Source organism: Chanos chanos, chromosome 8 (assembly GCF_902362185.1).
Source record: "Chanos chanos chromosome 8, fChaCha1.1, whole genome shotgun sequence".
Taxonomy (NCBI): domain Eukaryota; kingdom Metazoa; phylum Chordata; class Actinopteri; order Gonorynchiformes; family Chanidae; genus Chanos; species Chanos chanos.
Window position 1 is genome coordinate 16,036,572 of NC_044502.1, and position 12,906 is coordinate 16,049,477.

At 38.0% G+C, this 12,906-nt stretch overlaps 2 protein-coding genes across 2 annotated transcripts; both read left to right on the plus strand.

Annotated features, from left to right (window-relative positions):
* The first annotated feature begins 4,628 nt into the window (after window positions 1–4,628).
* Window positions 4,629–5,624, plus strand: LOC115819372 (trace amine-associated receptor 13c-like). The gene has a single exon (XM_030782929.1). The coding sequence runs from the start codon at window positions 4,629–4,631 to the stop codon at window positions 5,622–5,624; it is 996 nt and encodes a 331-aa protein (XP_030638789.1).
* A 4,846-nt stretch (window positions 5,625–10,470) lies between these two features.
* LOC115819373 (trace amine-associated receptor 13c-like) lies at window positions 10,471–11,514 on the plus strand. Its single transcript, XM_030782931.1, has one exon. The coding sequence runs from the start codon at window positions 10,471–10,473 to the stop codon at window positions 11,512–11,514; it is 1,044 nt and encodes a 347-aa protein (XP_030638791.1).
* Window positions 11,515–12,906: the final 1,392 nt, after the last annotated feature.

Consider the following 12,906-nt stretch of genomic DNA (forward strand, 5'->3'; position numbering starts at 1 on the left):
AAAATATAATTAATAAAAATTTACCAGCAGGAAGGCAGAGAACTTTCTTTAAGCAACATACAACTTTAAAAATTTGTGTTTTTAAATTGAATATGAATTCATGTTCAATTTAAAAACACTTATTTTTAAAAGAAACACTAATGGTTCAAACGTTTTACAAATGACTGGACATTTAAAAAAAAAATCAGTGTTTTCTCTTAGTGCACTTTGTATGTTGTTAATTGATGAATCAAACAATTCATTTCATTATATTTCACTGTTTTTGAGTGCATTCTCAATGTACAGCACTTTCTCACCAAGCGCAGGTATTGGGTCTGTTAGACCAGTTGAGACCAATTGTTTCCAGTTGAAATGAATAGCAGACAACACCAGTTATATCCTTTTGGTTTCAACTGGGTGGAACTGGTGAAGCAGCCACTGCCCATGGCTCTGTTGGTCTGAACGGGTTTTAAATGGTTTCAACTGGTATTCTTAACTGGGCAAACCATTAGAATCTGAAAACCCAGTTGGAACCAATTGAAACCAGTACAGACCAATAGAGACCAGTTCATCCCAATAGACTGGCTACTGGTTTTTCAACTGGAATTTCCACTAGGGTATTAAATCAAACAAAATATTTCCTGAGGCACTGCTGTAACGATTGACCTGGGAATCGAACCCGGGGCTCTGGCATGGAAGCCCAGGGCCTTAACCTTGTGCCACCAAGTGGTAGACCCAAATGCAGAGAGCAAGACAAATGTGATTCAGCAAGATGGTTCCTTTTAATGAGCAAATCTGGGCAGAGGTATCCAGGGGGTCAGGCAAAAATCAGAAAACAAATCCAGGCAGAAGTCAAAACCAGTAAGCAGAGAAAACCAATGTCAAAACCAGGAAAAGCGGCAGGCAGAATCTTTGTCCAACTGAACAGGCAAAAACAGGTTCAGCAATGGGAGGCAATCCAAGAAAACACAAAAATACTCAGAGTTTACAAGAAGGCTTGATCTGGAATTGAACGCAGGGTAACAACTCAAGACTGAGCAAGGAACTGAAGAAAACAAGAGGCTTAAATAGACAGGCAGAACAAGACACAGGTGAATTCAATACATCAATGATGAACTAAACAGGCACAAACAAAGACTGAGGACACCACATGGCCAAAACAAAAACTACACATCCTAAAAACATGACACACTGCACTGCCACTTAATATTCATATTTTTATGTTTCTATATTTTCTTTATGTTTACATTTTGTAGTTATATTTTAATTCCTTCGATGTTGCTTGGTACTGCACTCTGAATCTCGTTGTACATTTACGATGACAATAAAGGCATTCCTTATACATTTACTTGTTGCCTGTATTTCAGTATTCTCTGTTAAATTGTTATTATCTAGGTATATATAGATTGCAGTATACAAAGGTGTGTGTGTTCTCAGCCTGTGTGGACATGGTGGAAGTAAACTGTTAAAACATAATTTACATGCAGTGATGTATTCACTATAATTCCAGGTTCCACCAATTGAAATTAGTTTAATCCATTTAAATACCAACTATAACATTTCACACACCACGTGAGTTCACATGAACTCAATAACCCAGTTGTCTCCAGCTAAAACCAATACAGACTGTTTGAGACCAGTTCAACTAATACAGACCATCTGAGACCAGTTCAACCAATACAGACCACTTGAGACGGGCAGTTTCTATCAGTTGTTTTTCAACTGGAATCAGACCAATACATTCCAGTAGAAATTTCTATTGGTTTTTCTACTGGGTATTCCAGTAGAAACCAGTTATGAAACCAGTTGAATGTGTTTCAATTTCCCTATAAAAACCAATAGAAACCAGTTGAAATTGCTATTGGTTTTCTACTGGTTTTCAACTGGATTTCTACTGGTTTTCCACTGGATTTCTACTGAGATTTTCTACTGGTTTTCAACTGGAATTTCCACTAGGGCAGTATGATGATCTGTAGATTAAGACAGATTAGCAAATTTCATAGACAGAGCAACAGTGACTGCATTTCGCCCGCCATGTTTGCTTTGGTGTCTCGAGCACAAACTTTCACCACTGTCATGGCAACCATACGTCATCATTTCTGAAACTCTCCATTTTCCCTGTCCACATTTCCTTTGAATCTTTTTGGTTTATTGTTTTTTTTTGTTGTTGTGGGGTTTTTTTTGTTTGTTTTTTTTTTGTTGTTGTTGTTAATGTCCAGGTTATTTGTTATTAGAGGTTTCGACTGGGCAAAGCTCTAGCTGCTGCTAACTGTATTTTCCTCCTGTCACTCAGCTTCTGTGTACTGGCTCTTTACCTCGCTTAAATATTGAGCTGCATACATGTTAATCATACCTCCCAATTCTCCTGTTTCCACCAGCAGGAGTCAGTGTAATGGCGCGGGTGTTTGGGTTACCGGATGGTAGTTCCCTTCTCCCCACACTTTATGAAGTGAAGTAGGCGTAATATTAACAAGCACCCTCACTTTGTACTATGGCTTCCTGTGTGTGTGTTTGTGATGTGAAATTCTAGATATTGGGACACTTGGAGTGAGTTTGATGAGCTGGCCTCCACCCCTCCAGGTGAGCGCACTCATCATCCCATACTTACATTCTAGGGCATCGGCAGTCAGCACCCCAGTCTTGCGGTGTCCCTGCTTAAAGTGTTTTTATTCATGTAGTATATTTTTTTATAATGAAGGCATGTTACTAATGACTTAGGATTCATGTTATTTATTTAATAAAGTCGCCCAGTCGACTGGAATACACGTATCTGTCTTATTCTTATACATCTTATCTGTGCTTTGGGGAGCCTCTCAGCTTGAATTGATTGTTAAAAATGTCTGGTCTGGTCTCTTGCTATATATCACCGTGTAACGTTTAGTTACACTTAGATGCTGTTGTATGTGTGTGTGTGTATAGCGGATGTGCCTTGTCTCCTTTGGAATCGCAATTCATGTGACATTAGATTAATTCTGTGCCGTTTGAACTCAACTGTTGTGACAACTGTCCCCTGCACGTAGAGACTTCTGGAAAAGGTTCATCAAAACATCACATGGGCGAGGATGAAGATCAAGCCCAGCAAGTATTTCAAATTATTCCAAAGTTGCTGAATATGGTGATCCAGGAACTCAGTTAGCTAGAAGTATTGAATTTGAATTATTATTGTACTTGCTACTTTAGTGCTATTATTTAATGTTAAGGTTGATGAAGAGTTATTTTTAACACTTTCTAGGTTCAGTGTTCAGAGCGCTGAGCTATAAGTAGAATAACTATAATTTCAGTTCAGGTTCTGAAATGAGGCTATGGTCACAGCTGAATAAAATTAATATTAATTCTGATATTCACAGTGGACCATTAACTAGAATTTCCCTATACCATTGACACAACAATTTGATGTATTTGATGTTCCAGGCACCAAATGTAATGTAATGTATATCTGGGGTCATTAGATTATTTGAGACAGGGGTGGACAGGTCCAATGCTGGAGATCTACCCTCCCGTGGAATTTAGCTGCAACCCAGAGCTAACACACCCTCTCAGCTGCTCTTAATGGTAAACCCCCCCTCCCCCCGACAAATGCCTTTCCAGCATAAAGTTTGTTGCTCTGTGACTGGTTGGTGCTACCTTAGTTGGCTCTCAGCTCACTTGTTAGTTTGGTCCTTAGTGCAATTTAACATGAAGTGTACAGTCCTCTGCATTATGACTGATTTTTGCACTTGTTACGACCCTCGGTCATTAGTTCTTGTTCTTGTGTATGTTTCTGTTGGTTCGTTGTGTGGGTGTGTGTCTCTCTGCAGATGTGCGGCGACGGGATTGGCTCCACGAAGCCACATGGGATTCCGTCGATTTTCCTGTAGGCTGCGGGGGAAGCTTTTAAAAAGACCGACGGACCAGCGGAGAGCGAGGAACAAACAGGGAGAGATTTGTTGTATTTGAGTGATTAGTGGTGTTATATGGTGTTCCTCCTTTGTCTACAAAAGAAACCAGTCGTTGATTGTGTGAGTTGTTGTGAGTGTTGTGTTAGTTTCTGCTGTTTAAATTTGTGTATAAGAGTGTTCGAAATTTTGTGTGCATGGTTAACATCTGTTCTGTTTCCGCCCTGGGAGCTGTAGGGGTGAGCTGCCATTTTTGTTTGCTTTATCGTTTTCTCCTGTTTTTTGATTAGATAGGAAGCCAGTGTAGTGCTTGTCTTTATTTTGTCTTTTCTTTTCTGGTAGAATAGGTAGATTCTTTTCAAAATAGTTAGTTTTCATTTTGGTTATTATTTTGGCCTTGGCAACCCCTGACGCTATTCTCCCCTTTCTTTTTTTATTTTGGTGCAAATAAAATTGTAAATATCTTTTGGTAATTATATGGTCTCTGTCACTTTTGTGTTGCGCCCCAGTACCCCTAGAGCTGGGACATAACACACTATATTATCAACATTGCTTATAGTGTTTCAGAACATTCATAGGTCTGTTGTCATGTCAATAAGAAATTGGGGAGGGGCAAAATGAGATCAATCCTATAAACTTCCATGTGACAGCATGTATAACCAAAAGTGTGTTTGGCCCTTTGCACTGGTATGTTGTGTCTAGTTGTGGATATTACAAGATTAAGCTATGAAAAATCTGAGGGACTGGACATATTTGCAAAACACAGCTGCATTCATGAATCTTGAGAATGTTAACCAAACTGAGAATTGCCTCACATTATGCTCTGAGAAAACAGTTTCTATAACAGTGCATGTTTTATTGTATGTTTCTGCAGTAGCTGTGGTTCTGCTTACAGTAAGTGGAAATCTACTTGTCATCATCTCTGTGTGTCACTTCAAGCAGCTACACACACCAAGTAATATCCTCATACTCTCTATGGCTGTATCTGATCTTCTTGTGGGAATAATTTTGATGCCATTACACTTCATTTGGAAGACTGAATCATGCTGGATTTTTGGACTGATACTCTGTCATGTATATAATTTTTTCTCTTTCCATCTACCTTGTGTGTCTAATCACTGTGTTGCTCTAATTGCTGTAGATCGTTACTCTGCATTAAGTAATCCCTTCTTCTATTCTCAGGAAGTCTCACTGTCTCTTATGTGCGTTGTAGTTTTGTTTAACTGGATGTTTTCAGCTTCTTATAACTTTGCTCTTCTTTATTGTAATGGAAACTTCACAGATTTGACAATGTGTCCCGGAGAATGCCTTTTTGCTCAAAGTGAATTATGGTCCCTAGTTGATCTGGTGATTGTGTTCATCTTTCCATGTGCTATGATAATAATTTTATACATAGGTGTTTTTTTCATTGCTAGGAGACACATTAATGCCATTAGGGGACTTGTTAATCTAAGAACAAAAGGAGAGGTTAAGACTGTAAAACATTCTGCGGCATCTGAGAGAAAAGCTGCAAAAGTCCTCGGAATAATAGTGTTTGTCTTTCTGATGTGCTTAATACCATATTATATTTGCACTTTCATTGGTGATATTGTAGACACCAAAATGTTTTATGATCTAATGAATTATGTCTTGATTGTTCTTTATCTAAATTCATTCATCAACCCAATAATCTTGGCTTTGTTTTACCCATGTTTTCAGAGAAGTATAAAATTAATATTAACATGTAAAATATTTCAAGTACACTCCTCTTTCATTAAAATACTTGAATGAACAATTTAAAAAACAAAAAGATGATCATAACTGACAATATTTCATTCTGATAACTGGTTTGTTTGTGGTGTCATAATGCAGTGTTAAGTGCTTTTAGATTGGCTGCAATGTACATTCAGGGAACAAGCAAACCTAAAACAAATAGTCATCCAGAGTAGCATGTTTGTTCTTTTGGCTTGACTTAAAACAGCAGTATAGCTGAGTTTCAGATGCATGACGATGAAATCAAATACTGTGTCTACAGAAGTTATACTTAAGAGATGACATCCAAACAGAGAATAAAATTTTGCAATTACAGTCAAATACTGGGGGATATTTCTTGGGATACATGTGGAAGCTAATAACGTGACTGTAGTCTCCCTTTGTAAGATCCTCACAATGGAGAAATTCTGTAGTTTTCTGTATGATGCCAAAGAGTGAAGCCAGAGGGCTCCAAACCACAGATTAAGGAGACTCACAAAAGACATGTATAAGATGAGGGTGGGACTCTCATTTGGGGAAAGAGTGTAGTGTGAAGGCAGATGGTCCACTATTTTACTATCTGGAGCACATTCATGTCATCACCAGGGTCCCACCTGACATTTTACATGAGCTGTGTCTGTGCTTTCCAGACATGACTTTCATACTGTCTGTGACTTCCAAACTGTTTTTCATCTTTGAGTCAACACGTGTAACAAGTTATCAAGTGCTCTCAAAAGCTTTAAACATACATTCACTGACAGTTGTCAACCTCAGGCTGTCACTGTAAGTAGCTGTAAGGGACACACAGACAAAGGAATCATTGGTGGAAATGGGCATGGAAATTCGACCCTATTCAGATTCTTCCCACTTCTTAATTAATAAAATCCCTGAAGTATACAATAAGGAAGGGATCCATTACAGTCCTCTTCTGTGCTATGTTTGGGCTGAATGGACAGGATCACAACTGGCTGACTAAATCCGCATAAGTTTATTGCATATGTGCATTGAGTAATTGCAAGGAAGACAGAATAGGCTGGCATAGTGGTTAACATAGTGGTAAACTACTTGATAAAACAGTAATACTGAGTTGACATTTTCATTAGTGTACCAAGGTACTTAATCAGCAATATAGTTTCCATCCTCTGAGTGAGTGAACAGACTTTCAACTGCGGTCTAGTAGCACACGTTGAGGGTACCGGAAGAAGCTTATTCATTTTCGGGTTAGAATTGAAAGATCTTACTAGATAGCGCTTTGAACTACTGGGTGCACCCCAAGTTTCTCTGGAACCTTGGGAGTAGAGGAAATAACCGGATGGCAATATCTTGCTAGAGGGCAGAGTAAAGACAAGAAAGAGTGCTGGACTGTATGAGGCAGCACCACATGTTGTTTTCTACTGCCTTACGAGTGAAACTGCCGTTTGTTAGGACCACATTGTTAACAAGCACTGACACAGGCCTGCAATGCTTTACAGTGGTCCCTCGTTAATCACGGGAGTTACGTTCTAAAAATAACCCGCAATAGGCGAAATCCGTGAAGTAGTCAGCTTTATTTTTTACAATTATAATAGATGTTTTAAGGCTGTAAAACTTCCTTTAGCATGTCCAGAAGTCCAACTTTTTGTGCGATGGTTAGCATCTTCCTCTGCCTTTTGGGTGCTACCGCAGGTGCCTTTGATGGTGCAGAATGTTTCATCGACATTGTGGGGTTTGTTGGGGAGAAAACTTGCAAACATACAGTACAGCACTTCAGAGTCACACTGCTAGTGATCGAAGATTTATGTAAATTTGGCAAGCTGAACACATTCTGTACTGTACAGGAGACACGGCATGGAGGAGATTGATTGACAATGGTCTACAGCCAATCAGGACGCAGAACACAATGCGCTGTAAAAAAAAGCATGCAAAATTGCACTAAAAAAAATCTGCGAAACTGCGAGGCCGCGAAAGGTGAACCGCTTTATAGCGAGGGACCGCTGTATTTTCTTTTTCTTTTAGTAATTTGTTTTATTGGAACACCACAGCATATTTAAACAAGATCTGTGAATACAAATATGTCCAGCTTGTTGAAACAGAGACACAGACATATCAACAGATGAACAAAGGAAGATTAAAGTATGATAAAATGAAATAAAATAAAATGAAATAAAAATAATGTCCTGAAGCTTTGGGCCAAATGAGAGGAGGTAGAAGCACATCTAGCACAGGTCTCACTAGTGCCAGGAAGTATCTTGCTAGTTTAGCTTTGCTTAAGTACATTCTATGGAGCACTTTAAATTGTATAAGATTGAGATGAGCTCAGAGGAGGAATAACTAACCTGTAGTTTGGCTTTTTCCCACCAGGGGTCCTGAAACTGGACTCCCAGTTCAGCCTCCCACTCATGCTTGATTTTGGCAAGTGGAGGGGGGTCAGATCTAAGAGTGTAGCTGTATAGCTTACATTTGACTCCTGTCAGGTTTTCTGGTTTCTCTAAAGCATTTAGCGAATCCTCCGTGGGAAAGCGAGGGAATGTACTGCAATGGTCCTTAACAAATCTGCGAACCTGGACATAACAGAAAAAATTATTTCGGGCCATGTTATATTTATTGGTCATTCTTTCAAAGTTGGCAAAAGTGCCATCCAGGTCTCTGAATGCTATGATACCTTTGTTATTCCAAAGTGTGTAGGCAGAATCTAGTTTAGATGGTAAGAATAGATGGTTTTTGCATAGCAGGCCAAAGAGACTGAGATTGAATAAATTGAAGTGTTTGCAGAACTGTGTCCATATTTTCAAAGTTGACAAAACAACTGTGTTTGACGAATAATTTATTGCTGAGATAGGTAAAGGAGAACACATCAAAGCTGCAAGTGAGGATGTGTGACAGGAGAGGGATTCCATTTTACACCAGTCCACCTCATTCTCATACAGCCAACTAAGTATTCTTTGAATATTTGCTGCCCAGTAGTAAAACATAAAATTAGGCAGTCTTGGGCCACCATCCCCCCTTGCCACCTGCAGAGCGCTTTTTCTTATTCTCGCCACCTTGCCTGCCCATACAAACGAGAGAACAGTTGTATTGAACTGCTTGAAGAATGCTTTTGTGAGAAAGAGAGGAAGGCACTGGAAAAGAAACAGAAACCTTGGCAAAACATTAATTTTTATAGTTTGCACTCTACCGGCTAATGACAGAGGTAATTTGGACAATTTTTGTAGGTCTGCTTTGACTTTGTTTAATAGTTTGTCAAAGGTATTTTTATGTCGAGCTTGAAATGAATGTTAATCCCTAGATAACTGAAACTTTCAGGTTAGAGATGATAGGGCATCTGTCCCTCCATAAGCTGTTTAGCTGAAGAATTTATCGGGAAACGCACCGTTTTAATTTTGTAGCCTGAAAATGCTCCAAAGTTATCCAGAATTTGAGTTATCTTATTGGCATAGCTTGCAGGGTCTGTTACATAAAGTAGCAGATCTTCTGCATATAGAGAATCATTCGCTCTGAATACTAGTGCAAGTCGCTTATAGAAATTTCCAAGCTGCAGTAGCCAAAGGAGGAAATCGGACTGCTTCTCCATGTCAGTGTACATGTAATTGGAAGCATTAAATTATGATGTGGATACCAGGTACAAGTGTTTACCATGCTGTATCAGTCCGATACAAGTACCAACAAGTAGTATTACTGCATTACTAAAATATACTACTAAAAAAGGACAAATCATAAATAATGGCCTGTCTCAAATAAAGGCCTGGTTCTTTCTACCGTTAAGGTAAATAAAGGCCCTGGCCACTATATGAGAATTTACCGCACTTCATCATGTTTAAATGACTTAAACATGTATATTTTTCAGTACAGAGTATCCATTTTTTTATAGAGAGAAAATGAGAATTGTTTGTTCATTGTTGGTCTTTGTCAATTATGCTTTCTTGATAGAGGAAACAGTGAAGCCCTCTATACATGAACCACCCCTAGCACCACCTAGTGGTGCACTCCCATTGTTCACTTTTTAGTGGCTTTCTTCCCCAAACAATAATCAATTAGCTTAAATTGTTTTGTTGTTACTGAAACTTTATAATGCCACATTGTGATTGAATATCTTACTCTTGTTACAGAAATCAGGTAGGTCTTTTGCAAATGTTTTGTCTCTCTTATCATTCCATCTACAATCCCACTGATTTCCTCAAGGTTTGTTTTGTTAATAATAATAATAATAATAATAATAATAATAATAATAATAATAATAATAATAATAACAATAAAAAGTAAAAGGTCTTCTCCTTTATCAAAATAAAGAAAAAGCATTTCTGTCTTCATTTAGCATTGTTGAACATGACATGGCAGAGTAGTATGCCTACACTCTCTCTACCTTGGTCCAGTACCAGTGGAGATTATCCTTGAGAGTATAGTCATGAAGGACAGCTTTCAAGACCTGGAGCAAGTCATGTGCATTCTGTTTGATTTGGGTACACATTGTATATCAAGTACACTAAATGTTTCAATTATTAATGAATTGTGTAAATATATGCTAAGTAAGACTAAATTCAATTTATTACAAGCATAGATTTTCAGATAATAAACAATGTCATTAAATCCAGGCTGACACAAATGAGTCAGTAAAAGCTACAGTTAACGTATCCATCAGCTGTTCAGTAGTCATGGGCATGAAATGAACATCAAGTTTTGTTTTTTTTTTCCTTTACTGAAGTAATCCGCAGGTGGCAGAAAACCCAGTTAGAACTCGCCCCTAAAAATCACATGACTCTTCTCGTGTTAGTCAAATGCTGGGGTGGGGATGATGGGAAAGATCATAAACATCAAGCTGTCAGCAGGTTTTCACTAGCAATGTTGGCCCAGTTTCTGATCTTTTGGACTGATGGGTATCATGTTGTTATAGAGATCATTGGATCAGGTAATGAATAATGTAAAGAACCAGACAGATGTACAAAACACCACTGGAATCATAAATCTTGAGAATGTTAACGGAACCGAGAATTGCCTCACATTATGCGCAGAGAAAACAATTTCTACTACAGTGCATGTTTTATTGTATATGTCTGCAGTAACTGTAGTTCTGCTTACTGTGTGTGGAAACCTTCTCGTCATCATCTCTGTGTGTCACTTCAAGAAGCTACACACACCAAGTAATATCCTCATCTTCTCTCTGGCTGTGTCGGATATTCTTGTGGGAATTATTCTGATGCCATTACGTTTTATCTGGATGATTGAATCATGCTGGTTTTTTGGATTAATATTCTGTCATGTATACAATTTTTTCTCTTTCCATCTAACTAGTGTTTCTGTGCATAATGTTGCTCTAATCGCTATAGATCGTTATTTTGCATTAAGTCATTATTTTCTCTACTCAAAAGAAGTCTCAAAAAGTGTCATGTACATTGTAGTTTTGTTTAACTGGATGTTTTCACTCTTCTACAACTTTGCTTTGCTTTACTTCAATGGAAACTTCACAGATTTAACAATGTGTCCTGGAGAATGCTTTCTTGTCCAAGATGAGGTATGGTCTCTCGTTGATGTACTGATTGTGTTTGTTTTTCCATGTGCAGTGATAATTATCTTATACATGAGCATCTTTTTCATTGCTAGAAAACACATTAACAGCATTAGAAAACTCGATATTCAGAGAAATGGAGTGGATGGTAAGAATGCTAAAGATTCTGTGACATCTGAGAGAAAAGCTGCTAAAGTACTTGGAATATTAGTGTGTGTCTTCCTGGCATGCTTAATACCATATTATGTCTGCATTTTTCTTGGCAATACTATACAAAGTGAATTCCTGTATAATGTCATAAGTAATGTCTTGATTGTCTTTTATCTGAATTCATTCATCAACCCAATAATCTATGCTTTGTTTTACCCATGTTTTCAGAGAAGTATAAAACTCATTTTAACATGTCAAATATTTAACATGAATTCCTCTCTGATTAATGTGCTTGAGTAAGCAATTTCAAAATTACAATAACTGGCAAGGATTGGTTCATTTAATGCACTCAGTGAAAATGTTCTTCATTGTTTACATGTGAAAGTGAGTGTGATGTTGATAGCATTGTGTTCTATATGTGTTCTCTGCCTATATATATACACACATGTTCCTAGCTGACTAAACTATCAAAGGCACAATATTGGTTTACCCTGGATCTATTAATTGAAAAAAGTTAGACTGAAGGGATGAAACAATGTAAAGACGGTGAAGTAATAGTAGTAGTAGTCGAAATTTTATTTCAGCCATTATTAACATTTTTCCAAAATGAATGCACATACAAATAAATAAATAACAACAAGGTGTTCTGTCTGCTATTCGATTTTGGTGTTGCAATTGAAGTCAAGTTGTTTTTTGGCTGAGAGTCCATTCCTTTTCTTTTCAAGACGCTAAGCTGTGAGAATAAGACATGGTATTTTTCGGAACCTTGGAGTAGATATGTAGCTGAGTATGAATACTTATCGGTTCTACAACAATGTTATTAACGGTACAGAGAAACTTGTAGTTAAAAAGTTAAATTGCATGTTATACAGAGAAATTCTTTAAGCTAGCGTCAGTGTTATTTGTTTATCCAAGCTAGTCTATCTGTACAGCCCATGCAAAACGCATGTTAACGCATGTTAATACATACAGTGCTGCTTGAACCCTTTAGAAATTTCCATATTTCTGCATAAATATGACCTAAATCATCATCAGATTTTCTCACATGTCCTAAAATTAGATAAAGAGAACCCAATTAAACAAATGTGACAAAAATATTGTACTTGGTCATTTATTTATTGAGGAAAATGATCCAGTAGTACATATCTGTGTGTGGCAAAAGTATGTGAACCTCTTTTATCAGCAGATAACTTGAAGGTGAAATTAGAGTCAGCTGTTTTCAGTCAATGGGATGACAATCAGGTGTGAGTGGGCACTCTGTTTTATTCAAAGGAGCAGGGATCTATCGAAGACTGATCTTCACAACACATGTCTGTGAAAGAGTATCATGGCATAGACAAAGGAGATTTCTTAGGACCTAAGAAAACGAGTTGTTGATGCTTATCAGGCTGGAAAGGGTTACAAAACCATCTCTAAAGAATTTGGACTCCACCAATCCACAGTCAGACCAATTGTGTATAAATGGAGGTAATTCAAGACCACTGTTAATTCAAGACCCACTGCAGGAGTGGTCGACCAACAAAGATCATTCCAGGGGAAAGGCACGAAATAGTCCGGGAGGTCACAAGGGATCCCAGGGTAACTTCTAAGCAACTAAGAGCCCCTCTCACATTGGCGAATGTTAATGGTCATGAGTCCACCAACAGGAGAACACTCACCAATAATGATGTGCATGGCAGGAATGCAAGGAGA